Source organism: Rhinolophus sinicus, chromosome 5, assembly GCF_057876585.1.
Source record: "Rhinolophus sinicus isolate RSI-liver-muscle chromosome 5, RSI-T2T, whole genome shotgun sequence".
Lineage (NCBI taxonomy): Eukaryota > Metazoa > Chordata > Mammalia > Chiroptera > Rhinolophidae > Rhinolophus > Rhinolophus sinicus.
Window position 1 is genome coordinate 80,571,725 of NC_142505.1, and position 27,481 is coordinate 80,599,205.

The following is a 27,481-nucleotide window of genomic DNA, read 5'->3' on the forward strand; positions in this document are numbered from 1 at the left end:
CTGGGAAGGAATGTGCTAAAGAAGGACAGCGGATGGCGGCTGAAGCCTCAGGACTTCCTTTTGGGTTTTTAGCAAAGAAATGCCTTACGGTTCAAGAAAAACTGTTAAGCGGGAATTAAGTGACCCAACCCCAAACTCCCAACAGTTGGTAACCCGGACCCACTTTAGAGTTGAGAGGTCAAACCGGAACAAAGTTTCTTCCAGTCTCGCCTGCCCCCTTTCCTTGTGCTGATTGGTAACTGCAGGCTTCGCTGTCTGATTGGCGGAACGAACGCAGCGCGTAATTTAAAACATTGTATCAGTAACAAAGGTACACTTCGTGGGGGAAATTGTGCTCTCCTACCGCCAAAACCCGGGTTCCGCGTCGGCGTGTGAGAGGGCTGGTACCAAAGGAGGAATAAGTGTCTCGTCTTCAGGTGAGTGTGCGACTGTGCTGGATCCCAGCTGGGGTATTAATTCTTGCCATCATTGAATAGGCTTTCAGAAAGCCGAGCTGCCGCCATCCCTTTTTTCTTAATACCTCTGTCCTCACTGTGGGCCTGGGGCGAGGCTGGAGAAGGAGCCTAGGGCTACTGACAACACCTCCACAACACGGATAGGCGAGGCACCCTACTTGGGGCATGACCTGCTTTTGGAGCCGGTATCTGTTCATTCCTGTTAGAGGTCGAAATGCCACCTCAAACTGGATTAAATGATTAACTCCTTCTCTTATCCCCTTCCCCTCTGGTAGTTGAAGGGAGAGGAAGTAGGGATTCAGGCAGAAACCAAAGTGTTCTGGGACAAGGCAATTGTTTCTTACCTAGAATTTTCAGCCCCTCTGTCCCTTAAGGTCCTCCTCCCTACCCACTCTTGTCTCTTTTTAGACCTAAGCTGCCCCTGCTGTCATGTCGCAAGGGATCCTTTCTCCGCCAGCGGGCTTGCTGTCGGATGAGGAGGTCGTAGTCTCCCCCATGTTTGAGTCTACAGCTGCAGATTTGGGGTGTGTGGTACGCAAGAACCTGCTGTCAGACTGCTCTGTCATCTCCACCTCCCTGGAGGACAAGCAGCAGGTAAAGGAGTTGGAGAGTGGCTTGGGGGGCAGAAAGTGATATCCTCAGCCTACTAGTTGTCCATACTGAAAGTAGTATAAGGTCACTAGCTACTAAAGGGTCTAAGAGATCAATTCAAAATTAAGAGCATGACAAGTAAAAAATGTAGAATTGTGTCTATAAGAGCTGTTGTTTGCATTGCATTAATGAAATATACTCAAGTGCATATTATCAGTTAATCCTACAAGGGAAGGATGATGGTTATTTCTCCTTCACCATGAGGCCCAGACACCAGATCATACTTCCTTTAAGTAGGTGGAATGTACATTCAGGCTTTAGTATCAACTGTAGCTTCTATTTGTGGAGCCTTTCTGCTAGGCTGGGGTTTCTCATTATTGACACTTGGGACCAGATAATTGTTATAGGGATCTGTCCTGTGCATTGTACGATGTTTAGCAGCATTCCCGGCCTCTACCCCTAAATGTTAGCACCTTCCCTTTTGTAACAACCAAGAAACCTGTCCTGACATTGCTAAATATTCCTTTGGAGGGAAATGGCCTTGATTGAGAACAACTCTACTCAGAAAGCTCATCTTTTGTAGAAAAAGTTTCATGAGAGTAGAAGCCTTGATAATGTCCCTCGTTGTGGACTACCAAAGCCTCTTAGAGTTCCTGGGCCATAGTAGGCAGATCTTTAAGTATCTGTTGAAAGAATTAGGTGGGTACTGGTATTAACCCCATCTACAGATGAGGAAAGTGAGGCAAAGAATTCAAAGAACTTGTTCAAGTTCTCATAGATGGGATTTGGACTCAAATTCAAGTGTGTCTGCCTCCATAGTGCTTAACTACTGGAATATCATATGCTGATTTTCATCCCAGTCTCCAGTTCTAACTCAGATGACGTGGCAAATCAGGTTTGCAGGATACTGAAGAGACAGGAAGGTGATAAAGTAGTGAAAAAGTCCATGTGAATTGGAATGATTATGGAACCAAAGTGTAGCTGCGCAGACATTTGAGGTGGAATGAGGGTAGCGTTAGCATGATTTCTAGGAACTGTGCTATGCTTGCCCATCTGCTCAGAGATAAGTGCTGAGATTAATCTATAGTTCCGGCCTGAAATTCTGCCATAGGTTCCATCTGAGGATACGGAAAAGGTGAAAGTATACCTGAGGGTCAGGCCCTTGTTACCTTCAGAATTAGAACGGCAAGAGGATCAGGTGAGTGTCTGAGGAGGGAGAGTTCAAGCTGGAACGATGCAGTACAGAAGGTTTCCAGGAATGTTTCCTTCGGTGTCAACTGTTTTCTCCCCCTTCTCAGGGTTGTGTCCGTATTGAGAATGTGGAGACCCTTGTTCTACAGGCACCCAAAGACTCCTTTGCCCAGAAGAGCAATGAGCGGGGAATTGGCCAAGCCACTCACAAGTTCACCTTCTCCCAGGTATGGAGTTACTGGTTGTGGACAAGGGACCAACATGTAGGACAGCTTTATTCCCTTTAGAAGGAAAGACTTTTATTTGATTGTGAACTCCTTATATGTGTATGTCTATATATTGGGGGACCCTTGTTATAAGCTAGTCAGTGTGACAAGTACTTTATGTGCATTAAGTCACAACAACTCTATTATTTTCATTATTGTCCCTATTTTCCTGACAAGGACACTGTGGCTCAGTGAAGGTAATGTTGCTAAAGCCATGTAGCTAGTCAGTGGTAAAGACTTGACTCTATTAGGTTGGTGCAAAAGTAATTGCGGTTTTTGCAATTATTTTTAACCTTTTAAACCGCAATCACTTTTGCACCAACCTAATAGATCCACCTATCTCCAAAGCCCATGCTTGTGACTATTGTGTTGCCCATTGTTTGTGCAGCATTGGACTTAGTTGAGAGCACTTCTTAAGTATTTGTTAATTTAGATGAAAGGTGGACTGGTTGAGTCCTCAGTGCTTAGGGAGCAGCTGGCAGCACTGCAGGATGAAGCTGCTTGAGTATTGTCCAGAGCCAGCCACCGAGGAAGAGATGCATCTGCTAGTTCTGCACAGGAGGCAAGAGGGAGATGAAGGATGGGCCTCTGAGAAATTGGGTCTGTCTCTAGATCTTTGGGCCAGAAGTGGGACAATCATCCTTCTTCAACATGACTGTGAAGGAGATGGTAAAGGACGTACTCAAAGGGCAGAACTGGCTTATCTACACATACGGAGTCACCAACTCAGGGAAAACCCACACTATTCAAGGTGAGTAATAGGCCCTACAGGATTGCTGATTGACCTGTAATGATACAGCGGTACCTCGGTTCGAACGTCTCCATTGACGAACATTTCGGTTTACGAACGCCGTATATTTTATGGACCTATGGTATCATTAGATAGTAAAATTCATGCTAAATTTGCAGTTTTAGGGGTTGATTTTAAAGGTCTGGAATGGATTAATCTATTTTGCATTATTTTCTATGGGGAACCCATGCCTTGGTTTTCGAACGTTTCAGAACTCGAACAGTCTCTGGAATGGATTATGTTCGAAAACTGAGGTACCACTGTATTGTCTTTGCCCTCTGGTGCTGCCAGCTGAGGGAGAAAGGCACTTGCCTCAGCTATCCATCTTTCACATGCTTCCAGGTACTACCAAGGATGGAGGGATCCTGCCCCGGTCCCTGGCTCTGATCTTCAATAGTGTCCAAGGCCAACTTCATCCAATACCTGATCTGAAGCCCTTGCTCTCCAATGAGGTAATCTGGCTTGACAGCAAGCAGATCCGGCAAGAGGAAATAAAGAAACTGGCCCTACTAAATGGAAGCCTCCAAGAGGTAAAGTATTAGTGTCCACAGATGAGGGGATGGGGGACAAGTCTCTGGAAAGTTTTGTATTATTTTCTCCCTGGGCCCCTCCAGGAGGAGCTGTCTACCTCCTTGAAGAGGAGTGTCTACATTGAAAGTCGGACGGGCACTAGCACCAGCTTTGACAGTGGCATTGGTGGGCTCTCCTCCACCAGTCAGTTTACCAGCAGTAGCCAGCTAGATGGTACGTACCATGACTGGGCTCTATGCCAAGTAATAATAGAAACCCACTCCCTGCTCCCATCAGCTGCGAGGGGTACAGGTAAGAGGTTGCAACCTGAGCTCTGCCTGCTGAGGCCCCTGCAGGCCAAATGGAAGGTGGACTACTTTATCCTGTACATCTGCTTCTTCCCCAGAAACAAGTCACCGATGGGCACAGCCAGACACTGCCCCCATAAGTGTCCCTGCAGACATTCACTTCTCCATCTGGATTTCCTTCTTTGAGATCTACAATGAACTGCTTTATGACCTGTTAGAACCACCTAGCCAGCAGCGCAAGAGGCAGACTCTGCGGCTGTGTGAGGATCAGAATGGCAATCCCTATGTGAAAGGTATGGGAAAGCAGGGAGGCTGGCCATGAACCCCGGAAGGGATTTGGGGAGACTAGGAAAAGTTAGGTGCTCCCATCTTATGTATGTTCTTCTCTCCTTGGCCTTAGATCTCAATTGGATTCATGTTCAGAATGCTGAGGAGGCCTGGAAACTCCTGAAAGTGGGTCGTAAAAACCAGAGCTTTGCCAGCACCCACCTGAACCAGAACTCTAGCCGTAGGTGAGTAGGTTGTGAGTCAACCCTTCACTGTATTCCATGAAATACTAGTCCTCTGCCTGGGTATGGAAGATGTGCAATGACTTTTCTCTTTTAACTTCTAGTCACAGCATCTTCTCCATTCGGATCTTGCACCTTCAAGGGGAAGGGGATTTAATCCCCAAGATCAGTGAGTAAGTTTTTCCATTTAGAAATTTGGGTTTCTTGGCTATAAATGGTAGTAGGGGGAGGGGGAGGGAGGTCATCAGAGGAATCACTTCTGTTAGATTCTTGCTCCCCTTCCTTGGGTAGAGATTCTTGGTGGGTTCTCCCTCTCCAGAACTATATGAGGGGTTGGGGGACCTTATGTCAGATCCTGTCTGTCATTTAAGGTTGTCACTCTGTGATCTGGCTGGCTCAGAGCGCTGCAAAGATCAGAAGAGTGGTGAGCGGCTGAAAGAAGCAGGAAACATTAACACTTCTCTGCACACCCTGGGCCGCTGTATTGCTGCCCTGCGCCAAAACCAGCAGAACCGGTGAGCTTAACTGAAAGCCTTGGGCTGGGATGGCCTGGAGCTCTGTGATTTACTAAGAAACTTCCTGGTCGCTGGGGATGATGCTAGGATACCCAAGGGCTGGAATTCTGCTCACAGCCCTGTTCTCTCTGATTCCCTGCCAGGTCAAAGCAGAACCTGGTTCCCTTCCGTGACAGCAAGCTGACTCGAGTGTTCCAAGGCTTTTTCACAGGCCGAGGCCGCTCCTGCATGATTGTCAATGTGAATCCCTGTGCATCCACCTATGATGAGACCCTTCATGTGGCCAAGTTTTCAGCCATCGCCAGCCAGGTAAGAAGCTGTAGTAGAGGTATGATGGTTGTACTCATTTTGGACTGGTACCTTTATTTAAGAAAGCTAGTACGGGCTAGTTATGGATTCAGTTACGATTTTTTTTCTCCTGCTAGCTTGTGCATATTCCACTGGTGCAAATGGGATTTCCATCACTACATTCATTCATCAAGGAACACAGTCTGCGGTCATCTCCCAGCTCAGAGACAGGAACTAAGACAGACCTAGGCCTTGATGACGACATTGAAAATGAAGCCGACATCTCTATGTATGGCAAGGAGGTGCGAATGCAAGAAAGCTTTGGTGCAGAAACTTGATGGCTACATTTCCCATGCTGCCCTTCAGATGGGCCTGTGCCTTTTGGGGGGTCAGCTGATGAACTCTGACCTATGTGTCCCTCCTAGGAGCTCCTACAGGTAGTGGAAGCCATGAAAGCACTGCTTTTGAAAGAACGGCAGGAAAAGTTACAGCTGGAGATGCACCTCCGTGATGAAATTTGCAATGAGATGGTGGAGCAGATGCAGCAACGCGAACAGTGGTGCAGGTACCAGCTGAGTGACCCCTCTGGTTTGTCACCTGGACCAGAGAGTGGGAAGTAGAGACTAGGATGGAGTTGTGCCTCCAGATCTGTCCTCCAAGCTCAGTCTCAGAATCATCACTCACTTTTCTTTTCTCCTCTGACAGTGAACATTTGGACACCCAAAAGGAACTATTAGAAGAAACGTATGAAGAGAAACTAAAGATCCTCAAGGAGTCACTGACGAGTTTTTACCAAGAAGAGCTTCAGGTGCGTTCCCGTGAACCAGCCCCAACTGGCTACTCGGTTTCCTGCTGCCTGCAGTAAACAGATTTTATAAACTGGTAGGGGCAGGAATGTATAACTCGCTTTGCTCTAGTACCCCTAGTGCTCTATATGTGTTAGTCTGTGTTTGGTGAATTTTTTAAGGGTCTCATTGGCCAGGAAATGATATAAGTGCTAACAAACAGGCTTTCAGGATGTATCAGGGAAGGTTTTTGTCCCATTTTTCAGTCACCTGCTCCTGCAGTGTTTGTCTGACTGTGGGTGCCTTCTGCTTCCCTCTTAGGAGCGGGATGAGAAGATCAAAGAGCTAGAAACTCTCGTCCGGGAAGCCAGGCAACAGCCAATGGCCCATCAACAATTAGGGTCTGAATTGTCCCTACGGCGCTCACAAAGATTGGCAGCTTCTGCCTCCACGCAGCAGCTCCAGGAGGTTAAAGCTAAACTGGAACAGTGCAGAGCAGAGCTAAACTCCACCACTGAAGGTGAAGAAGGAGAGTGGGCAGGAAGCATAACTGGCTCAGGAAGATCTGTTCTCCAAACTTGGGCCTTTTGACACCAATTCCAACATAACTTCCTTAACTCTGAGCTACATTCCCCCTCACCTTTCACTCCAGGATGCACGTGCCCTCACTTTTTATATTTGCTGCAAGCTATTATTAACTCAGTTAAAGAGTTAAGTCCAAGGTTAGAAAGCCTACATATTGAAGTTTCTTGTTTCCTTCCCTCAGAGCTGCAGAAATATCAGAAAATGTTAGAACCACCACCCTCTGCCAAGCCCTTCACCACTGATGTGGACAGGAAGTTAGAGGAGGGCCAGAAGGTAATCAATCGTCTGTCTATTACCAAAGCTCTTACTACCTCAGGCCGTTTTCCAACGCTATATCCCTGCCCTGGTTCGTGTGAGGATAAGGTGTTTTTTATGCACAGTCCTGGAGAGTGGTGACCTCACTTGTCTGCCTAGCCTCTAGTTTTACTTCTCTATGAATGGCTGGCTGACTCCTCCAGATCATGATGGCTGGTTGATCCTGGCCAGCTTAGTTACTACTCCTCCTTTTTTCAGAATATAAGGCTGCTGCGCACAGAGCTTCAGAAACTTGGCGAGTCTCTCCAATCAGCAGAAAGAGCCTGTTGCCACAGCACTGGGGCAGGAAAACTTCGCCAGGCCTTGACCACTTGTGATGACATCTTAATCAAACAGGTTAGGACAGCTTACATATCCCCCTCTTCCATCAGCCCACTCCCGAATATATATGAGAAGGAATGAGGAGCCGAAGAGAAAGGTAAAGATTTTCAGGCTAATCTTATAGTGAGGGGAATTCCTCTTCTTTACAAAATAAAAATGACTAGTCACTGTGCTAATTTATAGGCATTTTCTCTGTTACAACAATCCTAAGGTAGATAGTATCACATTTCACCCAAGATGCTTAGATTGTAAGAAACTATTATTTTATCTACCACTAAGACAAAACACTAACAATTAAGCTATGACATTTGTCATCAGTAAATACATCCTGATTCTAGAGATATTAAGATGTAAAAGAAAAAATACATCGTAGACTAAATATAGAAACAGGAGGTTAACTTATTCAAGCTCATATCACCTTGTTAGAAAATGTCTTTTTATCCAATACTGTTTGAGTCTTAAATACTCCCTATTCAATTATAAGCTCTAACCTTAAAGAGTTAATCTTTATAAAAATAGTTTAGTAGTGGATGACATGTATTACCTTGCCTTCTTATTGCTCTAATATATCAGACATAAATGTTTCCTGTAACTCTATTGCTCTTCCTTAGGATCAGACCCTGGCTGAGCTGCAGAACAACATGATGCTAGTAAAACTGGACCTTCGGAAGAAAGCAGCGTGCATCGCGGAGCAGTATCATACCGTGCTAAAACTCCAAGGCCAGACTTCTTCTACCAAAAAGCGCCTTGGTGCCAACCAAGAAAACCAGCAACCAAACCAACAGCCTCCAGGAAAAAAACCATTTCTTCGAAACTTACTTCCCCGAACACCCACTTGCCAAAGCTCAACAGACTGCAGCCCTTATGCTCGGCTCCTGCGCACACGGCGCTCCCCTTTACTCAAATCTGGGCCTTTTGGCAAAAAATACTAAGGCTGTGGGAAAGGAGAGAGCAGTCATTGCCCTGAGGTGGGTCAGCTGCTCAGCTTAAGAAATAGGTCTCTTTTAAGCTTCACTATATATACCTGGAACTCTATCCAGCATGCAATATTCAGACACTAGTTGTCCCCCCTCCTGTAATATAATCACCTGTGTAATCTCACACTTTTTTACTTATATGGTTTCTATGCACACAAAAGTTATATTAAATAAAGATACTGTTCACATTTTTATTTGAATTCCAAATTTAGCAAAATCATTAAAACAAATATAAAAAGGCAGAAAAGTTTAAAATCAAACACCATTCAGGCCCATGGGAACCTTGCACAGGAATGGCAATAGAGAGCAGTAACTAGTGTACTGCAACCTAAGAAAGCTTGGAAAGAAATGAATTCAAGGGACATTAGATATTCTAAACCTTCCTTAATATAAAATGAAGTGAGTGGGTAACTTGTTCTAGAAATAAGAACAAAGAAAGGCTAGGCCTAGAGCTCAGACTAATCCATAGCATCTACTGTACAAATTCATTACAGCAGACATAGTATAGTCATAGCATATTACCTCCTACTGAATATAGATGCACAGGCCTGAAACCCTCCAAGAGCACATCCAAGAATGATTCCCTTTACCTTGTCTCATCAGATAAAGGCTGAAAAGAAATTCTGTTGGGAGATAGAAGGAAAATAAACAATCACGTCAAAAATACCTATTGAAACAGACCAGCTTGAAGTGAGTTTATTCTTATCTGTACAGTCACCAGATATTCCCAAATGTCCATGAAATTATCTGTAATCCTGTCTCCTTGCTTTGCTTTAGTAGGGGTATAGATAACTGTAGACATCTCATGCCCTCAGTGGAGCCCTTCAGTTCCGTGCTCACTGAGACTCTTGCCCCTTTTTTTCAATCTCATTCTAGTAAGTTACTTCCAATTTGAAAGCTTCCAGGAGACTTTTCAAAACCATGTTTTGGAAGAATGTCTCCCTAGAGTAAGAACAAATGTATAGCTTCACTCCATTTAAACCCAATCTCTAACATCAGAATAGTCACACTTAGCAAATCCAAGAATGACGAGGTTATGTCTATCCAGTGCCCTGACCTTCCCAGGGTATCCAATGCCCCTACCATCAACAGAGGGTAGAATGGCAGACTTCTCCCTTGCTCACCTCTCTAAAGAACTCTTCCACTCCCAGCATCATTAAAACTTTGTTCTGTAGCCTTGCCTGTGCTAAAGTGCTATTAAAGGGACATTTTGCGGCGCGCTGGGCGTCTGGGAAGAAGTCCAAGATCTGTAGCCACTCTGAACAGAAGAAAGACAGAAGTGCTTCTAACTGGCAAAAGACAATGTCTCTTCCTGCCAGGATTCTTCTGTCTACTCTGAAGGTGATTCTATAAACTCCCCAAGGAGCTGTTTCCATCTGATAAAAAGCTAGGGCCTTGGAAGAAGACGTGGCCATTTTTTATATGGAGGTAAGGCTCTGGCAATGTGGTTATCTTGAAAGCAGTTACTATGGTGTGACTGAAGACAGGTTGAGTGGAGAGACTCTGCGTGTGGGAGTGTTGTTAGCAGACAGTGAAGCCGGGAGGAAAAAGGGAGCAGGCATCTCGGTGGAAGGAATCTCGCCTTGGTTCCGAAGCTGCAGGATTTGCCGGAGCAAGGCCTTACCTTCTTCCCGGGTCTGAAACAAAGGCAACTGTTTCAAAATATGGTCAAGGCTGGTCTAAAAAACAGGTTCTAAAATACTGATGTGTAAGTTCCACAGATCAAGGTAGCCTTTCCACTTACTTTCTTAACCACTTTCTACCCTCAGATCACGGTAAAGATCTTATTTCGAGCCTAAAATCCAAACCCTTTATTAAAGAATTGATACTCACATCATTGAATGCACAACACTTTTGGGCACAAGTTGAAGCTTCATCCCACAGCTTGCACTTAAAATAGTACTGTGCCAGATAGCGGAAAGCAGTGCTCTCCTCCAAGTGTTCCACTATTTCCTAGAGAGGGAAAGCAGGAATGACTGAGGTGGTAAGAATAAGATTGGCAACCCAGTTCTACTCATACCCCACACACATACCCCACAGGAATAGATATCTTGGATATATTTGATGTAACATTGGGCAGCCTGTTCTGACTCAGTCAACTGTTCATGAAGCCTACAAAAGAAATTGGTCTTTAAGCACAAATCAGAACTCAAAGCAAGCTAGTGATAAAAAGTAAAAGCACACAATTAAGACCAAAAAAAGACAAAACTTAGACAAGTACAAATTTTGACATAAATGCCACACTGGGATCCAGAATTAGTGCCCAGATGTGATGGTTATTTTATCAAAGCTTAGAATAATTAACTCTGTTACTGGTGATGGAGGGAGAGTTAGTAAATACTTAACGATAACACACCTTTGTAGAAATTCTCTGGTAATACCAAGTGAGATTAAAAAAACATACCAAGCAATTTAGGTTTTTTTCTAAGAATCCAGAAAAGAACTGGCAGGAATGAAATCACATTTAAGAACTTCTTTGTTGACTATTTCTGAGTTATTCCTTATTTTCCTGGTCCTTATTAGGAGGAGATCAATACTTAAAGTAGTTTTCCTAGACTGCTCTGACATGAAAATTTCATTTCATTTCGTTCAATTCATTCTTGGCTCCTTGCCTAATAGGAAAGCAATTCTCCCTTCAAAGAGAAATGGCATTCTCTAGAGTCAAGACGGCTAAATTTCCGGACCAGTATACATACACCCTGCAACATCCCCACACTCATATAGACTTTAGAACATGCAGGACCCACCATACCAGAGAAGCTAAGAGAAATATCAGTAGCATTTCACTCCTTTCACTCACTTTGCGAGTTTCACCAGAGCCATTTTCTCCACATCGCCCACAGCGTAAGCTCTCCAATAACACTGTCAAAAAAATAAACTGGTCACTCTTTGACCAATGCCCCATGTGCCATGACTAATCACATAAAGGCTCACGTCCTACAAGCCTCCAAGAACTCCATATCTGCAGGATGCAATGCATTTTCACTAAATCTGATAGGTCCAGGCTATATACTGACATTCCCACTGATGATGTCACCCCCACTTTGTTTTTTAGCCCATGCACCTCTAAATATTCAGATTTCCCTATGTAGATATACCAGAATGAAGGAAAGTTAGAGCACAGATAGCCCAATCCTTCATCCGAACAGCAGATTTCCACTCAAATTCTCCAGGACCCAATTTCAGGTACCTTTTTGGCTTCCACTAGCTGATTGAGTTTTTCATAACATTCTCCTAAAGCAACCAGCATACGAGAATCATTGGGCCTGAAAGAGAATAGGAACAGGCAGTTTGAGCAAGGACTTTATAGAGAACTAGAGTCCTCCGGTGAGGAACCACCGCCATCATCACTACAGTCGTCCCCACTTGTCCGCAGTTTCACTTTCCAGTTTCAGTTACCGCAGTCAACCGCAGTCCAAAAATATTAGGTGGGTGCAAAAGTAATTGTGGTTTTTGCAATTATTTTTAACCTTTTAAACCGCAATTACTTTTGCACCAATCTAATAAATGAAAAATTCCAGAAATAAACAATTCTAAGTCTTACATTGCACACCATCCTGAGTAATGTGATGAAATCCATCCAGGATGTGAATCATGAATCATCCCTTTGTCCAGTGTATCCACACTGTGTATACTATCTGCCAGTTAGTCACTTAGTAGCCGTCAAAAGGAAAAGTATCAGCCCTTCCCACAATGAACACTGTCAAGTGGCCAGACTTACCGAAGCTGGTGGGCTCGTCTGTAATAATAAAGGCAATAAAATGGCATCTTAAGGATTTCATAGGTCTGCCCGAGGCCATACCAGGCTCTGTAGTCCCGCTTATTGACCTCAATGGCATGTCTAAGAAATGGAAAAGAGACTGGTAAGAGGGCAGAATCAAGGTTAGTGACTTGCAGGCTCAATAAAGGCTCCTAACATCACAGCCACCGGCTCCACCTCACCCCCCACTAGCTCACCTATAAGCCTGAATAGCGGCAGATGTGTTCTTCATTTCCATGTACTCATGTCCCATCAGTGTCCAGGCCCCAAGATACCGAGGATTCAATTTCAAGGCTCTCTGGAAATATAAGGCTGCTTTCTCATGCTGAGAACGCAAACTATAATAATTGCCTGATTGAAAAACAAAGCAAGCAAACAAAATATATATATGCACTTATACGGTGGGAAGTTCGCAAACTTAACTGTCCCACCCGTGTATTTGTGTGCGTGTGTGTGTGTGTGTGTGTGTGTGTGTGTGTGTATAAAACTAGAAAGGTAAAAATAAAAGTCTACTAAAATAGACGGCACTCCTCAGAGTGGGCATGAAACCATAACCCATTCCCCCAAAGTCCTTGCAGAACAGCCAAATTGTACACAAGGGGTATATCAGCATTCCCTTGGGAAATATGTATCATCTATCACACAGTCTGGTTTTTTTTTAAAAAAGTATTCCCTAACACTGCAAGTTTTTCTTCATTTTATTTCATCTGAATATAGCATTTATACACATATTTTCTTAACAAAGGGTAGGAAATTTCTAGTTAGCTCTAGATTGGTGGTTTTCCAACAATATTCCTGGGTTCTGAGGACGTACCTCAAGGGTGAAATAGGTAGTTTTGAACTCCTTTCTCCCATGGAAATCAAAGCAGTTTTATTATCATTGGTCTTAAAAAGAGCAAGTGAAATATTTTAGGATTCTGTGAAAGCTTTTATTTGAAGAAAGGGTTTAAAAGCCATCTGTCTTATGTCAATCGGTAAATGAATAAACAAAATGTGGTATATAGCCAAACAATGGAATACTAGTCAGCAATAAAAACGAAAGAACTATTAATACATGCTACAATATGTATGATCGTCAAAAACCGCTAAGTGAAAGAAGCCAGACAATAAGGCTAAACACTGCAAGATTCCATTTGTATGAAATTTCTGGAAAAGGCAAAACTATAGAGATAGAAGATAGATCTGTGGCCACGAGGGGATGGGAGTGGGACTGACTGCAAACAGACCCAAGGAAACTTTTCGGGGTGAAGTGATGTTCTAAACTGGATTGTGGCTATGGTTACACAACTGTATAAATTTACAAAAACTCAGGAACTATAAATTTAAAGCAGGGGAATTTTATGGTGTGTAAATTATACCCCCAAAAAGCTATTTTTTTAAAAAAAAAAGAATGAATTAGAGCTATACCAAGACTTGAAGGGATTTTTTTACAAGATGTTGTTGAATGACAAATGTAAAATGTGGAGAAATGTATATAACAATCCTATTTTTGTAAAGCAAATATCCCATTAAACTCCACATATGTGTATATACATTTTTATGTGATATGGAACATACTAACATAAGTATCTTGAAGGAAGAAGGGAGCAGCAAGCCAAAAAAAACCCTGCACTTTAAAATATCTCCTTTATGTATAAACTGCATGTGCATAAAAAAATAAAAAGGTAAGTTTAGCTGTATATATACTAACTTGCAGAGATCATGATATACTGTCAGGTGGAAAAAGCAAACTGCAAAGAAATTATATGATTCCATTTTGATAAAAACCAAGTAACAAAACCTCCATATATGTTTTTTTTTTTAATCGGTCTAGATTCAGCTGTTAGTTTGATGCAGGAGAAATCATTTATAGCAATTGTCTGTATCCTATACCTGATCATTTAAGTTCAAGTTCATGTTCACTATACTAGGCAACTTACATTGTTATAAGGACTTTGTATATATTAATTTATTTAACCTTTGCAATAAGAGAAGCTTCTACTATTATCACTTTATGAATGAAGAACTACAGCACAGAGAGCTTAGGTCCAAGGTCACTCAGCTAGTTAGTAGCAGAACCAAGATCTAAACTTAGGCAGTCTGGTTCCAGAATCCGAATCTTAACTATGCTCTATGCTGATACATACATACATACATACATACATACATGTCTGCATCTCAGAGATTGGAACTCCAGAAAAGACAAAGAAGGAAGCAATCAATTCACATTAAGCCATAAAAGCAGAAGAAACAACTAAACAAGTATGAGATTCTTGTCATCACTCTATTCTTAAGTTGTTTCATTCTCTCTTAGGTCTTCAGTTTCTTTTTTTCTGGGGAGAAAGTGAAAGTTCCTTTCACGTCCTCTGAACTGGCTTTAATGTGAAAACTGAAGTGTATTTTGTGTCATATTTAATGTTTCTTAAGTTTTAGGGTAGGAGGGCTGAATTCAACAGACATATATTGATCATATGTCAGGAACTTTGCTGGGCATTACAAATATACTGAGAAAAAAACAAACACAGTTCATTAAGGAGTTCACCTGAAATGATTATTAAACGAACAAGAAATTCCTAAATCATTACTCTTCATATGTATGTCTCCTTTGATTTTAATTGGTTTTAAGTCAATAGGTTAAAAAAAAGAACTGCTCATTATCTCCCCTCTTGATACTACCTCTATTTCCTTTCTTCATGTAAAGGGCATTATTATCAATCTGGTTACCCAGCCACCAATTCCTGTTTCTTCTACTTCCTAAATATCTTCTAAATCCAATCGCTTCTCTCCATTCCTCCCAACAATACCTCCTCATCTTAGGCTCTCACCAGCCCTAGACTGGATTATTTCAAACGCCCCTAGTCTTGCCCTTTTTCTAATCCTCCCAGCACATTGTCTCCAGTCACCATTTAAAAATGAAAATCTGAAAACTTTCATCCCTCTCTGGTTTCAAATCCTTCAGAATACTCCTACTGCCTTAAGAATAAAATCCAAACTTTCCGCAAGACATAAAAGGCTCTTCAAGCTCGGGCCCCTTTTTGTACATTCCCACCTCCCACTCCATGCTTCAGGATGCTGAACAATTTCCAGCACAATGTCTGTTTCCCACTTCAATGCCTCTGCATTACAATGCCCTTCCCAAGTCAATCTTCTTCCTTATTGAACTGTTTCACTACTGCCCATCCTTCAAGCATCACCTTCCCTAATGTCAGACTGGACTACATACCTTTCCTATGGACTCCCTTAGCATCCTACATTTACTTCAATCACAACACTCGATCCACTATATTACAGTTGTTTCCTTATTGGCCTTCCTCAACAGGTAATTAGGATATGTACTGCAATACAAAGCACAGTGCCTGGCATTCAGAAGATGCTTGAAGGTGTTTTCTGAATAAATTGGAGTTCCACCCTCACCTTAATGGACTTTATACTTTATTCATAATGCCCTGATACTGAAAAGGTCAGTTGTTCCTACTCCTACCTATGTTCCCATGGGACTTACTACGTCTTTTTAATGCTTATTTCCCATACTAGACTACAACTTCCTCAGGGGCATGAAATATTTATTGAATGATTAATAAACTGAAACTCTATCAGTTTATTAACAACATCCTGACCTAGAGAGGTACGAATGTACGATCTTGATGCAGTGTCACCAAAGACCCAGAAACGGGTATCTCCCTTTCATCTCCGGGGAACCTAGGCTTTCAATAACAACCAACCAAGCTTACATTTACCCAGCAGTGGCCAGTCTTCTGTTTATGTCAACTGATTATCAGGCACACTAGTGTGGCCAAGTACATAGGACCATGGTTCTCAATGTGGGATGATTCTGACCCCAAGAGTTATTTAGCAATATCTGCAAACATTTTGGATTGTCACAACTGGAGGAAGGGATCTAATGGCATCTATAGGTAGAGGCTAGGGATACTGCTAATATCCTACAATGCATAGGACAGCCCCTCACAAAAAAACTGCAGCCCAAGATGTCACTAGTGCCAACAGTGACTGAGACACCCTGATACAGAGAAACATTTCACAGGACTGGGAATTCTTACAAACATTTCAGTAACACTAAAGTTTAAAATATACACACTTTTGATACTCACTTTTCCACTGTTTATGACAGAGGAATAGTTGCACAAACATGCAAAAATAAATGTACACATACTCAGATGTTTCCTGAAGCAGTTTTTATATTTACAAAACATTGGCCACAACTTATATAATAGAAAATAATAAAAATGATGGCACGTCTACATAATAAAATACTCAATAGCCATCAGAAATACAAATCTAATCAAATATATGGTGATGGAAGGAGAACTGACTCTGGGTGGTGAACACACAATGTGATATATAGATGATGTATTACAGAATGGTACACCCGAAACCTATGTAACTTCACCAACAATCGTTACCCCAATAAACTTTAACTAAAAAATAAATTAAAGGGGCCGGCCCGGTGGCTCAGGCGGTTAGAGCTCTGTGCTCCTAACTCCGAAGGCTGCCGGTTCGATTCCCACATGGGCCAGTGGGCTCTCAACCAGGTTGCCAGTTCAATTCCTCGAGTCCCGCAAGGGATGGTGGGCTCTGCCCCCTGCAGCTAAGATTGAACACGGCACCTTGAGCTGAGCTGCCTCCCGGATGGCTCAGTTGTTGGTTGGAGCACGGGCTCTCAACCACAAGGTTGCCAGTTCAATTCCTCGACTCCTGCAAGGGATGGTGGGCAGCGCCCCCTGCAACTAAAATTGAACACGGCACCTTGAGCTGAGCTGCCGCTGAGCTCCCAGATGGCTCAGTTGGTTGGAGCCTGTCCTCTCAACCACAAGGTTGCCGGTTCGACTCCCGCAAGGGATGGTGGGCTGTGCCCCCTGCAACTAGCACGGAAACTGGACCTGGAGCTGAGCTGCGCCCTCCACAACTAAGACTGAAAGAACAACAACTTGAAGCTGAACAGAACCCCCCACAACTAAGATTGAAAGGACAACAATTTGACCATTGTTCCCCAATAAAGTCCTGTTCCCCTTCCCCAATTAAAAAAAAAAAAAAAATCTTTAAAAAAAAAATTAATTAATTAATTAAATAAAATGTAATATTTAAAATGGAAAAAAAAAAGAAACAAATCTAAATGTATTAACATGAAAACATGGAAAAGATATATTGTTAAGTTAGAAAAAAATGAAGTTACAAAGCAATATGTATAACGACATTATTTTTCCAAGAAAATTGTATGCACACACCCACCCACACACACACTTTTTAGTATTCACACAGAAAAATATTCTGGAGTCATGATCACTAAATAATCTTGGGAATCGGATTACGGTGAGCTTTCACATTCCACGGTATATAATTTTGTTACCTTTGACACTTTCACAGTGTTGGTATTTTTACATTTATATTACTTACAATAAAGAGAAATTTTAAAAGAAAAATATAATGACTCTTACCAATTACACAGCACGTTTCTACACGGTATTTATCAATCTCACAGAGGTTGTGAGCCAGATAACTCAACTCAGATTTCATGCTCTAGAAGAAAAGAGAAAGACAATCTAAGCATGAAAAAGGAAACGCCTAAATTACTTTCCTTGTAGCTAATGCAACTGGATGACAATCCAACCCAGATGAAAGCACAAAAGAACTTAATCAAGTCCAAGTAAAGGAAGCAGCTCACCCTGACATAAAGAAGGTTGGAGAATGTGTCCATATTTTCAATCCTGTAAGGGTCTTGTTTCCTTAGCTCATTAAAAATAGAGAGGGCTTTGTCGATATCTGCAGAAAGAAGATAGTTCAGGAAACACAGTGCTACTTCAAGGTTGATGGTATTTTATTTTGTCCTTATTCACTCACCTCTGATATTGTGATAGGCAACTGCAATTTGGGAAACAATATATGAGCTCTTAGAGAAGCCCACATCAATGAGATTCTGATACTTTTGCAGGGCCTCCTCTATCAACTGCAACTCTGTGTATATATGAGCCAGAAAAAACTCTTTCATCCAGGTGTCTGGCAGAGACAGGAACTTCAGCTGGCAGCAGGAGAGAGAGGAACACACTTAATATACTTTGGCCTCTCTCCCAAATGAACATGAAGGAACTATTTTTATTGTCTAAAGGTCTTTATCACCAAAATTTTATTAGAGCACTTAACAATGAACACAAGGCAGTTCAGTTATTAGGACTTACAAGCACAATAGGGAGGAATGCCTAATTGAGGAAGGCTTCAAAGAAAAGATAGGATTTGAGGTGAGTCTTGGAGGACAGGTAGACTTGAATAGAAAAAAAGGGAGAGGAAGAGTAAAAAGACATTCTAGGTAAGGGCAACGACATAAATAGAGGAAAAGGAGTCATGATGAGTGTGGGCAGAGAGGATAAAGAAACGAGCTTTGTTTGAGGGGAACCTTTGTATTGGGAAGTAGTGGGAAAATAAGACTGAACTGGTAGGGTGGGTCCTATGGTGCAACAGTAAATGGGATGCAACAGGAAACCATGACATTTTTTTTCAAGAGAATGACATGATGACATGGATGATTTAAGAATAAACTTGGACATAAGGAATAGAGTCACTGGAACTGTAACAGCCATATATGATGTCAGAGGGGTAGTAGATTGGGGGAGGGCGGGTTATCACTTTGTGAGGGGTATAAATGTCTAACTATTACATTGTTTTGTACTCCTAAAACTAATAATAATAATAAAAATAAGCTTGGAAACAATATGCAGGGTGGCTTGGAAATAAGAGTGTAAAAATGGGAAAGCTAGAAAGAAAGTATTACTTAGAAAGAATCCAAATTGGAAATGAAAACCAAGATGGCAAAGGAAACCAAGAGAAAGACATGCAGAAAGAAACCATGGCAATGTCTAGTGACTGAGTAAAGGGAGATAAGAGACAAATATGACTCTAAGGCATTAAGACTGGGTGTCTTGAGAAATGGTGATGCTAATGAGAGTCTATTAAGTTGGGAGGAAGAACGAGAATCTAGTAGGTAAGATGAGAAATTTGGTTTTGCGTATTTTGAGTTCAGACATAAAACAAACTTTCAGTGAAAATCTAGTAGGCAATTAGAGATAGGTGAATACAAGTAAACCAAGATAAGATTTCAGACATGGATTTAGTAGCATATATCATTATTGGGGGGAAATTAATCAGCTTTTGGCTCTTTAGAGCAAACAAAAGGAAATGTGTTATCACTTTCATTAACTACTGAAGAACAGCAAAGTAAACACTATAGACAATGTTCTCTAATAATGACTAATAAAATATTACAGTTTATAAAGCAATGTCATATACATTATTTCATTAATTAACAAATCTTTAAATCTTTAGAGTCCTATGAGAGCTCAGCAGACTTTAAAAATGTTTTTATGGGGTGGTTGGTTAGCTCAGTTGGTTAGAGCATGGTACTGATAACACCAAGGTTACCGGTTCGACCCCCACATAGGCCACTGTGAGCTGCACTCTCCTTAAAAAAATAAAATAAAATAAAGTAAAAACGTTTTTAATACAGTTTTTGCTATCAGAGAAACCTTTACTATAGCAACTTTGGAATTAGGAAATTATCATAGCATTTGGTCTATAAAACAAGTTACAGTAAAACTTAAATGTGAAAACATGAATATGAAAAGATACCCTAGCACAAGTGGATGCAAATCCAACAGCAACTACCGAACAAGAGCTAGACAGGTATCTTTCAATTGAAGACCTGAATCCCAACAGTAAGAGAGACTAGAGAAGGAGCAAAGAGCTAGTTATAATCAAAGGCTTAGCAAACCTCTCTCCCCCCACTCCATTATTACAGAATTACAAAGACGTGGAGCACAGGGTTTTTCACTTAGCTCATCTCAATTTACCATCTCTTTGTCTGTAATCAAGTTACAGAGTTCTAGCCAGGCTCCCCAATGCAAAGGCAAAACATGAGTAGCCTCCACAAACACATCAATGGCCTCTTTCACCAAGTCCAGTTTTCGAAGCACAACACCATACCTAGGAAAGAAGGATTAATCACAGAAGTTAATGCTCTATAACATCTCTCTTTTACTCAGGAGAATATGTTATAGAAAGTTCCAAATTACTCTAACACTTACAGATAAAGGCCAAATCCATCAAGTTCCCGAGCCTGGTGTTTTTTGCTGAGCTCTACTCTCAATTCTCTAAGAGCCTCATTTTTTACTTGTCCTTTTTCCAGAGGGCCTACAAAAGAAACAAAGTCTCTGATCTAAGAGAAGACTGCTGGTCTTCATTTCATAGACCTAGATAATCCCTTTGGCATCAACCAGTTACACTTGAAACTTCTAGCAAACACTCACAAGTGCTCAATGATATCTTACACAATTCATTTACTTTATTCCAAAAATCACAACTGGTAACTGGTCTGCAATCATACTTTGTTAGGCTCACACAGGTTTTGAAAATTTTTGAATTAGTTACCAATGTTTAAAAATCAGAAGCCTCAACTAAAAATCTGAATTTCCAGCTTCAGGATACAGAGAATGGGGTAGGGCCAAGGGAAGAAAGCCCTGACCACACCAGGCCACAAGGCAGCCCTCGCTGGAGCTGGGTGACAACCAGCCAGTTGTGCTCTCCAATTTCCAACAGTCCTCCTCAGACCATTTCACACATTTATATTACTTGTCTGGCTCCTGTAGGCATTTGTATGTGCAACCCCTGCTTTAATCCTAAAAGTAAGAGAAAGAAATTCATACCTAGGCTATCAACTGTTTCATCGTCCTTCTTCTTTTCTCCAGACTGTAAAAGAAAATCATCAAATAGGTACTTTTTCAGTTTATTCTGAACTTGTTCTAAAACTAGCAGCCTGATTCTACCTAAAGGGTCCAAGTCCAACGAAAATGGCACCTCTCATTGGTCACTAATTTTAAACAACTATTCAGGGGCTCCCACTGGTCAAATCTGGAATAATTTGAGTACAATAATGAATTACAAACAATTGCAAATATAGGAATCCTTATCTGATACCACATAAACAGAAAAACAAATGGAGAAGGGAAGGGAAGGCTCTTGGTTAGAGTAGAACGCCAAGTGGTGAATAGTAAATGGAAAGAGTGCTGAAGAAGAAAATCATCATTTTGCAAGATATAAAGAATACTTCAGGGCCAGCCCGATGGCTCAGGTGGTTGGAGCTCGATGCTCCTAATGCAGAGGTCATCAGTTCGATACCCACAGGGCCAGTGAGCTGCGCCCTCTACAGTTAAGACTGTGAACAGCAGTTCTCCCTGGAGCTGGGCTGCCATGAGTAGCCGGAGGTTGGCATGAACTGCCATAGGCTACCATGTGCCGCCAAGAGTGGCAGGCTGCCATGGCGCCCCTAATACTAGCATGGGCCAGGGAGCTGTGTCCTACACAACTAGACCGAGAAACAACAGCTTGAACCGGAGTAGGCGTGGGAGGCGGAAGAGGGGGATTAGGGGTGTGGGGGGAGAGAACTCCAAATCAGGAATGAAAAAAAAAGAATACTTCAGGTAAGAATTAACAACGGATTTCCTGACTAATGCATATTTAAGTTGTTGACTTTTTTTTTTTAGCTATCACAAATAATACTTCAATGAAAAGCCCTGTATATATATATCTCTGTGCACATAATGAAGTATTTTCATTGGACAAGTTTTTTAAAGTAGAACTGTTTGGTCATAGTATTCCAAATTGACATACTCTGCCAAAATTGACTTCCAAAATGGCTGTACGAACTTTTACTCCTAAAGTCAGGTCTACGGCCCCACACCTTTGTCAATAATGAATATTATCAATATTTTTAACATTTTTTTATACTATCATTCTTTTTATTTTACTTCTGACATCTTCTTTATTATTGTAAAGTATAAAGTACATTTACCAAATAGATTGTTGTTAAGCTATTTAAAAGATTTAACTTTTTCCACTTGGTTCTAAATGTGGATGCTTCACTGAAGGTAAATGGCCCTCACCAGATATCTAGAATACATGTACAGGAAATAGGCTTTCTTGCTATTGCATCCATGCAGGAAATGTGCTGCCCGATCATACTCTTTAACATCAAAGTAAGCCTTGGCCAGGGTGTAAGCATCCATATCCTGGGCATCCTCCTAGAAAAGAGACAAATTTATGTAAGTGGTTGGGAACAGGACAACAAAAGTTCTAGTCAAAGAGGCATATTCATTAATTCCAAGATGTAAGAAAAAATAATTATGTTCCTCCTCCCAAAAACCTAATAGATTTATTTATCTACTTATTAATGAAGTAAGGTCATAGAACCTTTTTTTTTTCCCAAAATAAAAAGTTGGGGAAAAATGAAACTTTAAAAAACTAAACCAATACACCCAGAAACTTGTATTGTTTCTGCAAATGTAGTGGGAAGTTGCACAGGCTTTAGCATTAGGGACCTGGATTCAAATTCTGACTCCTTGATTTCCTGGTTTCATGACCTTAGTAGGGATGTTAACTTCGCTTCCTTGAATATTCATGTCTCCATCTGTAAAATGGAGCCAGTAACACAGATTCGATATGAGGAAAAAGTGAAAAAGTCATGGAAAATGTCTGGCATATTTGATATTCCCTTCCTTCTCCAGGCTTTTAGATTCCTACATAAATGCAATATATTGTGCAGTTATTTATACTTTTTGTATTTCAAGAAAGTTTTGGTATGTTAGTATCGCAAAAAGCATAGAACACAGCTATTAGTCTCTACGTAAAAAAATGCATATTTAAGTTAAAAACATACAATCCCCCCAAACTCTAGAGATAAGTTGACTAAAACTTTAATAATTTAATTCTCCTCATTCTTCTTGCCCCAAATATTACCAGCACAAAACTAGAACCAAAACATATTCAGCGTTTTTTTCATTGGATAAACATGTCTTAACTGTGCCCATTCAGCTTAGGATTCTGGTGGCCCTTTTCACATCCACTCACTATTTGCTTATTTCTTCCCCTGCCCTCTCTCACCTGCATTATACCTTTTGGAGTAGGAAATAGTCATTGTTTTTAAGTGGAGGTAAAAAAAAAAAAAATCAAGAAATGGCATCTTTGGGAATAACGAAATGGGTTATGACGAAAAGGATTCAGACTGCACAGACTATGTAAACATATGTACTACAGATCATACATAAAACATATTCATATGTCATTTAAGTCTCTCAATAGCCCCATACAGTACATACTATTAACCGCATTTCACAGATGAGGAAACTATGGTTCAGGAGGTTAAGTAAGTTGCCAGTGTGGCTGAGATCTGAACACAGAGCTGTCTGAATCCAAAGCCAGTTTCGCTCTTCTGTAAAAACCTTTGCTTCTTCTTATCGTTAGGAATATTGTCTACAATGGGCTACAAAACCAAAAGGCTGAAATCTTAATGACTGTTTACTAATTCTCTCCAGCTTAAGAGCACCACCAAATCCTTCGAAGCTCAACAGAACCACTCATATAAAATCGCTTAAAGCACCCAGTTCTTTAAATGCTTGAATTTCCTCTACAAACATTCCTGCTAAGCAGTCTGCTGCTCCCCTCCAGTGACAGGTCACTCAGTACCTCTTGGGTTAATGGGAAGCGTTTGCTGTGAAGAAGTCCTTACCTCTGTAATAGGCGGAGGCGGCTGCAGCTCGGCCAGAGGCAACGCCGGAAGGGAGAAGGCCAACTCCGCGGACCTGGAACACCCCCGCAAACTGAATCAGCTCCACAGGACCCCAAGAGTAAGGATCCAAGCCCGGTCCCTTCCGACCCCAACATCTCACCATTTGCTACTGTGCAGTAGGCCACGCTCCCGGGTAAGGCCGGCGATGAGTAGCAGCTGCTTTTTAATTTCTCGCAAATTTGAGAAATCGCCGCTCGCTGACAAAACCTGTACCACCGGAGCCGTCAGGGCCACCGGGACTACAGAGGGGTTCGCAGCCATTTCCCCGTCTCGGCCACTCCAGCCAATCACCAGCGACAATACTAGCTGTGCGTCTGCTCCCAAAACGTCGGCCTGTTATTGGTGGGCTCTTGCTCCAGAACAACCAATCAGAGACCTCTCTTCTCTGTACGTCACTAAGAGGCCGGGAAAGAAGAGCCAACTACATTCCCGATTGGCCAAGAGCTACTGGGGCGGGAAAGTTAGAAGCAGGAAAGGGAGGGGAAAAAAGACACGATTTCTCCGCGGGACAGAGAATATGTGACTGGGAAGGTGGCGTGGGAGTAGGGGGCAAGAAAAAGTGCAGAAGGTGGAGTGCCCTGCACCTTAAGGGTGATGTGATTGGATGAAAGATAGAAAGAGTGTAGTTGTCAGCAGATCCTCTGCCACTGGGTAACCAAGTGATGCATGTGTCTAGCAAAGATGACCCGTATAGTACTCTGGATTTTTTCTTAAAGTAGGGAGATCTATGGCCACAGGTGGAAAATCCTTCCTCTATTATCCACCCTCTTTCTTACTCCAGGGTGGGAAAGAGAGCTAACATTAACTGAAGGTTTATCCTGTGACAGGTTGTGTACTTTTACAAGCATAATGTAGTTTAACCCTTAAAACACCTAGTATATGATATTCGTATCATCCCAATTTTACAGATTAAAAAAATGGAAGCTCCAAATATATGGTGATGGAAGAACTGACTCTGGGTGGTGAACACACAATGGGATTTATAGATGATGTAATGCAGAATTGTACACCTGAAATCTGTGTAATTTTCTAACAATTGTCACCCCAATAAATTTAAAAAAAAAAAAAAAAGAAAAAAAAAAAGGAAACTCAGCGAGTTTCTATCACTTCCAAGGAGAGTCTAGATTATAACCTAGCTCTAACTCCAAAGTCCAGTGTTCTTAAACATTACATAAACATTTTCAATTTTTTTGTTTTTAGCCCTTTTGTAATATGATTTTACCAATTCGTTTGGGAATTTTTTGAACTTTTTGTTATATGGAAGTGATTTTAGGTAAAACATGTGTTTTAGATGAATATATATTATTAAAGATTGTATTACAAAGTCAACTTTATTGTACCATAAGACATATTAAGGCAAAATTCTTTTTTCTTGTTTCACAAGTAATGCACACTTTATATTCATTTTAAATTTAGAACTTAAAAAGCATTATTTATTAGCAAATACAAAAATTGCCTTATACATCTACTCGTGTATATTCTGAATATAAACTGAATAAATACACGTAGAATGAAATGTAACTGTCTATGGTGACAAGGAGAGAATTCTGAGATATCCAAAATTAAATTACAGTAGGCCAGATGGTGGAAGAAAGATAAAAAGGGGTTAATCAGTTAACAACTGCAGTGCAAAATCAACGTAAGACTGCTTGCACTCAGTGTATTTTGGAATTATTAAACTAACTTCCAGGTGACTATTTCTGAAATTATCTAAAAAGAAAGACTAGCCAGGCACTGTGGAATCCCAGGAGCCTCTGCTTCTTGTTTACACATGAGCTTTAGGGACTTTGGTGCGGAGCCTATTCCAGAACTAACCCCATTCACCTTCTCCCATCCCCTTTGTCTATAGCGAATGTAAATCCTTTCAGAAGTTTACATCTTCTCCCCCACTTAATGTTATAAAAACCCTTGCAAAACTCCGAGATGGCATGTTGTCTTTCCTACATAGCCATGCTGCTGGTGGTTTAGACTCCAGGCGCCAAGACCGGTCTTTTTTTGCTAGCCATGGCCTAATAAACCCTTTCTTTTAAAAAGACTTGAAGCTGTGGAAGTTACATTTTTTGTTTAACAATGGCATTATAATAGTCAAATAATGCTTTTATGACTTGTTTAGAATTCTTCCTTTTCTCCTTTAAAATATAAAATTGTTTATTTTTATAATTGTATATAATTTTATTATTTTTAGTTTTTAAATAAAAAAAAATAGAGGGCATTTCAAGATGCTTTTGGCAAGTAATACTCTACAGATGACACATTTTGGGTGTAGCCAGTCTTTTCTCCCAAAGAATGAAAAGCTAAATTGGATATAATTTTCACAATTGTTTTTTTACAATTTTTAAAATCATAGTTGTTCTGACAGTATCATTACTTTGTGTTATGTTTTTCTTTATGTAATGTTATATAATATTTATTCCTCCCCCACCCTTCCCCACCACTCCCTGCTATTACATGGACTTTGTAGCTTTCTGTTTTATTACACATTTTTTTCTATTACAAAATAATGTATGATCAATACAGAAAACTTGAAGAATACAGTAACCATAAAGAAAAAATATATACCACTACATACCTATTAGAATGGCCAGAATCCAGAACACTGACAACGCCAAATGCTAGCGAGGATGTGGAGCAAAAAGAACTCTCATTCATTGTTGCTGGGAATGGAAAATGTACACTTTGGAAAACAGTTTAGCAGTTTCTTACAAAACTAAAACTCCTCTTGTATATGATCCAGCAACTGCACTCCTTGCTTGGTGTTTACCAAGGGAGTTGAAAACTTATATCCACACGAAAAGCTGAGTAGATGTTTATAGCAGCTTTATTCATAATTGTCAAAATATGGAAATAATCAAGATGTCCTTCGGTAGATGAATGGATAAATAAACTGGTCCATGCAGACAACAGAATATTATTCACTACTAAAAAGAAATGAGCTATCAAGCCATGAAAAGATGGAGAAAACGTCAATGCATTTACTAAGTGAAAGAAGCCAATATGAAAAGTCTACATATTATATGACTCCAACTATATGACATTCTGGAAAAGACAAAACTATGGAGACAGTAAAAAGGTCAGTGCTTGCCAGGGGGCAGGGTGAGATGAATAGGCAGAGCACAGAGGATTTTTAGGACGGTAAAATGACTCTATGAGACTATAATGGTAGATACTCGTACATGTCATTATAGACTTATCCAAACCCATGTACAACACCAAGAGTGAATCCTAATGTAACTAGATCCTAATATAAACTAGACTTTAACACTTAAGTTCACCAATTATAACAAATGCACCACTCGGTGGGAAATGTTGATAATAGGGAAGCTCTCTGCATGTGTGGAGAAGGGACTATAGGGAAATCCCTGTACTATCTGCTCAAGTTTGCTGTGAACCTAAAACGCACTAAAAATATAAATCCTATTAAATAATTGTAAATAAATACAACATTATCGTATAACTCTCACCCAAATGAAATCACTGGTTTCTGTGTTGTTTTCACCTATCTGTGTACATAGCTTCATGCTGTCTTGTTGCCCACCTTTGTCACCTGGTAACTCACTAGGAGCATTTCCCCAGGATAATAAATAATCTTCTACATCATATCCTTAATGGTTTCATGGTAATCCATTATATGGATGTACCATAAATATACATAACCAGCCCCTTGTTTTGGACTTGTATCTTATAATCATGATTTTTGAAGCTATATAATA

General features: G+C 40.9%; 2 protein-coding genes across 3 annotated transcripts; one reads left to right on the forward strand and one right to left on the reverse strand.

Moving 5' to 3' along the window:
• Window positions 1-278: 278 nt before the first annotated feature.
• Window positions 279-8,600, forward strand: KIF20A (kinesin family member 20A). The gene is made up of 19 exons (XM_019740373.3): window positions 279-416; window positions 864-1,049; window positions 2,158-2,244; window positions 2,345-2,464; window positions 3,116-3,254; window positions 3,636-3,823; window positions 3,908-4,037; window positions 4,210-4,404; window positions 4,512-4,623; window positions 4,725-4,793; window positions 4,992-5,135; window positions 5,279-5,444; window positions 5,561-5,725; window positions 5,849-5,988; window positions 6,129-6,231; window positions 6,530-6,728; window positions 6,975-7,066; window positions 7,307-7,444; window positions 8,041-8,600. The coding sequence occupies exons 2-19, from the start codon at window positions 885-887 to the stop codon at window positions 8,359-8,361; spliced, it is 2,673 nt and encodes an 890-aa protein (XP_019595932.3). The 5' UTR covers window positions 279-416; window positions 864-884; the 3' UTR covers window positions 8,362-8,600.
• Window positions 8,601-9,076: 476 nt separating this feature from the next.
• Window positions 9,077-24,061, reverse strand: CDC23 (cell division cycle 23). Of its 2 annotated transcripts, XM_019740375.3 has the most exons (16): window positions 23,872-24,061; window positions 23,712-23,784; window positions 22,090-22,227; window positions 20,854-20,896; window positions 20,236-20,341; window positions 20,002-20,134; window positions 18,002-18,179; window positions 17,826-17,923; window positions 17,599-17,680; window positions 12,364-12,517; window positions 12,128-12,247; window positions 11,597-11,672; window positions 11,207-11,268; window positions 10,440-10,518; window positions 10,240-10,359; window positions 9,077-10,043 (listed from the first exon to the last, which is right to left on the reverse strand). In XM_019740375.3, the coding sequence occupies exons 1-16, from the start codon at window positions 24,030-24,032 to the stop codon at window positions 9,873-9,875; spliced, it is 1,794 nt and encodes a 597-aa protein (XP_019595934.1). In that variant the 5' UTR covers window positions 24,033-24,061; the 3' UTR covers window positions 9,077-9,872. The 2 variants fall into 2 exon arrangements, with proteins under 2 accessions (XP_019595934.1, XP_019595935.1); XM_019740376.2 differs by lacking the exon at window positions 23,712-23,784 and having other exon boundaries at window positions 23,872-24,043.
• Between the last annotated feature and the right edge of the window lie 3,420 nt (window positions 24,062-27,481).

Excerpts from the sequence above, each read along its gene's own strand:
- KIF20A (XM_019740373.3), top strand. The coding sequence starts at position 885 with ATGTCGCAAGGGATCCTTTCTCCGCCAGCGGGCTTGCTGTCGGATGAG. Across the intron at positions 1,050-2,157 it reads CCCTGGAGGACAAGCAGCAG|GTTCCATCTGAGGATACGGA; the intron begins GTAAAGGAGTTG and ends ATTCTGCCATAG. Across the intron at positions 6,232-6,529 it reads TTTACCAAGAAGAGCTTCAG|GAGCGGGATGAGAAGATCAA; the intron begins GTGCGTTCCCGT and ends CTTCCCTCTTAG.
- CDC23 (XM_019740375.3), bottom strand. The coding sequence starts at position 24,032 with ATGGCTGCGAACCCCTCTGTAGTCCCGGTGGCCCTGACGGCTCCGGTG. Across the intron at positions 22,228-23,711 it reads CGCCTCCGCCTATTACAGAG|GAGGATGCCCAGGATATGGA; the intron begins GTAAGGACTTCT and ends TCTCTTTTCTAG. Across the intron at positions 11,673-12,127 it reads AGACGAGCCCACCAGCTTCG|GCCCAATGATTCTCGTATGC; the intron begins GTAAGTCTGGCC and ends ATTCTCTTTCAG.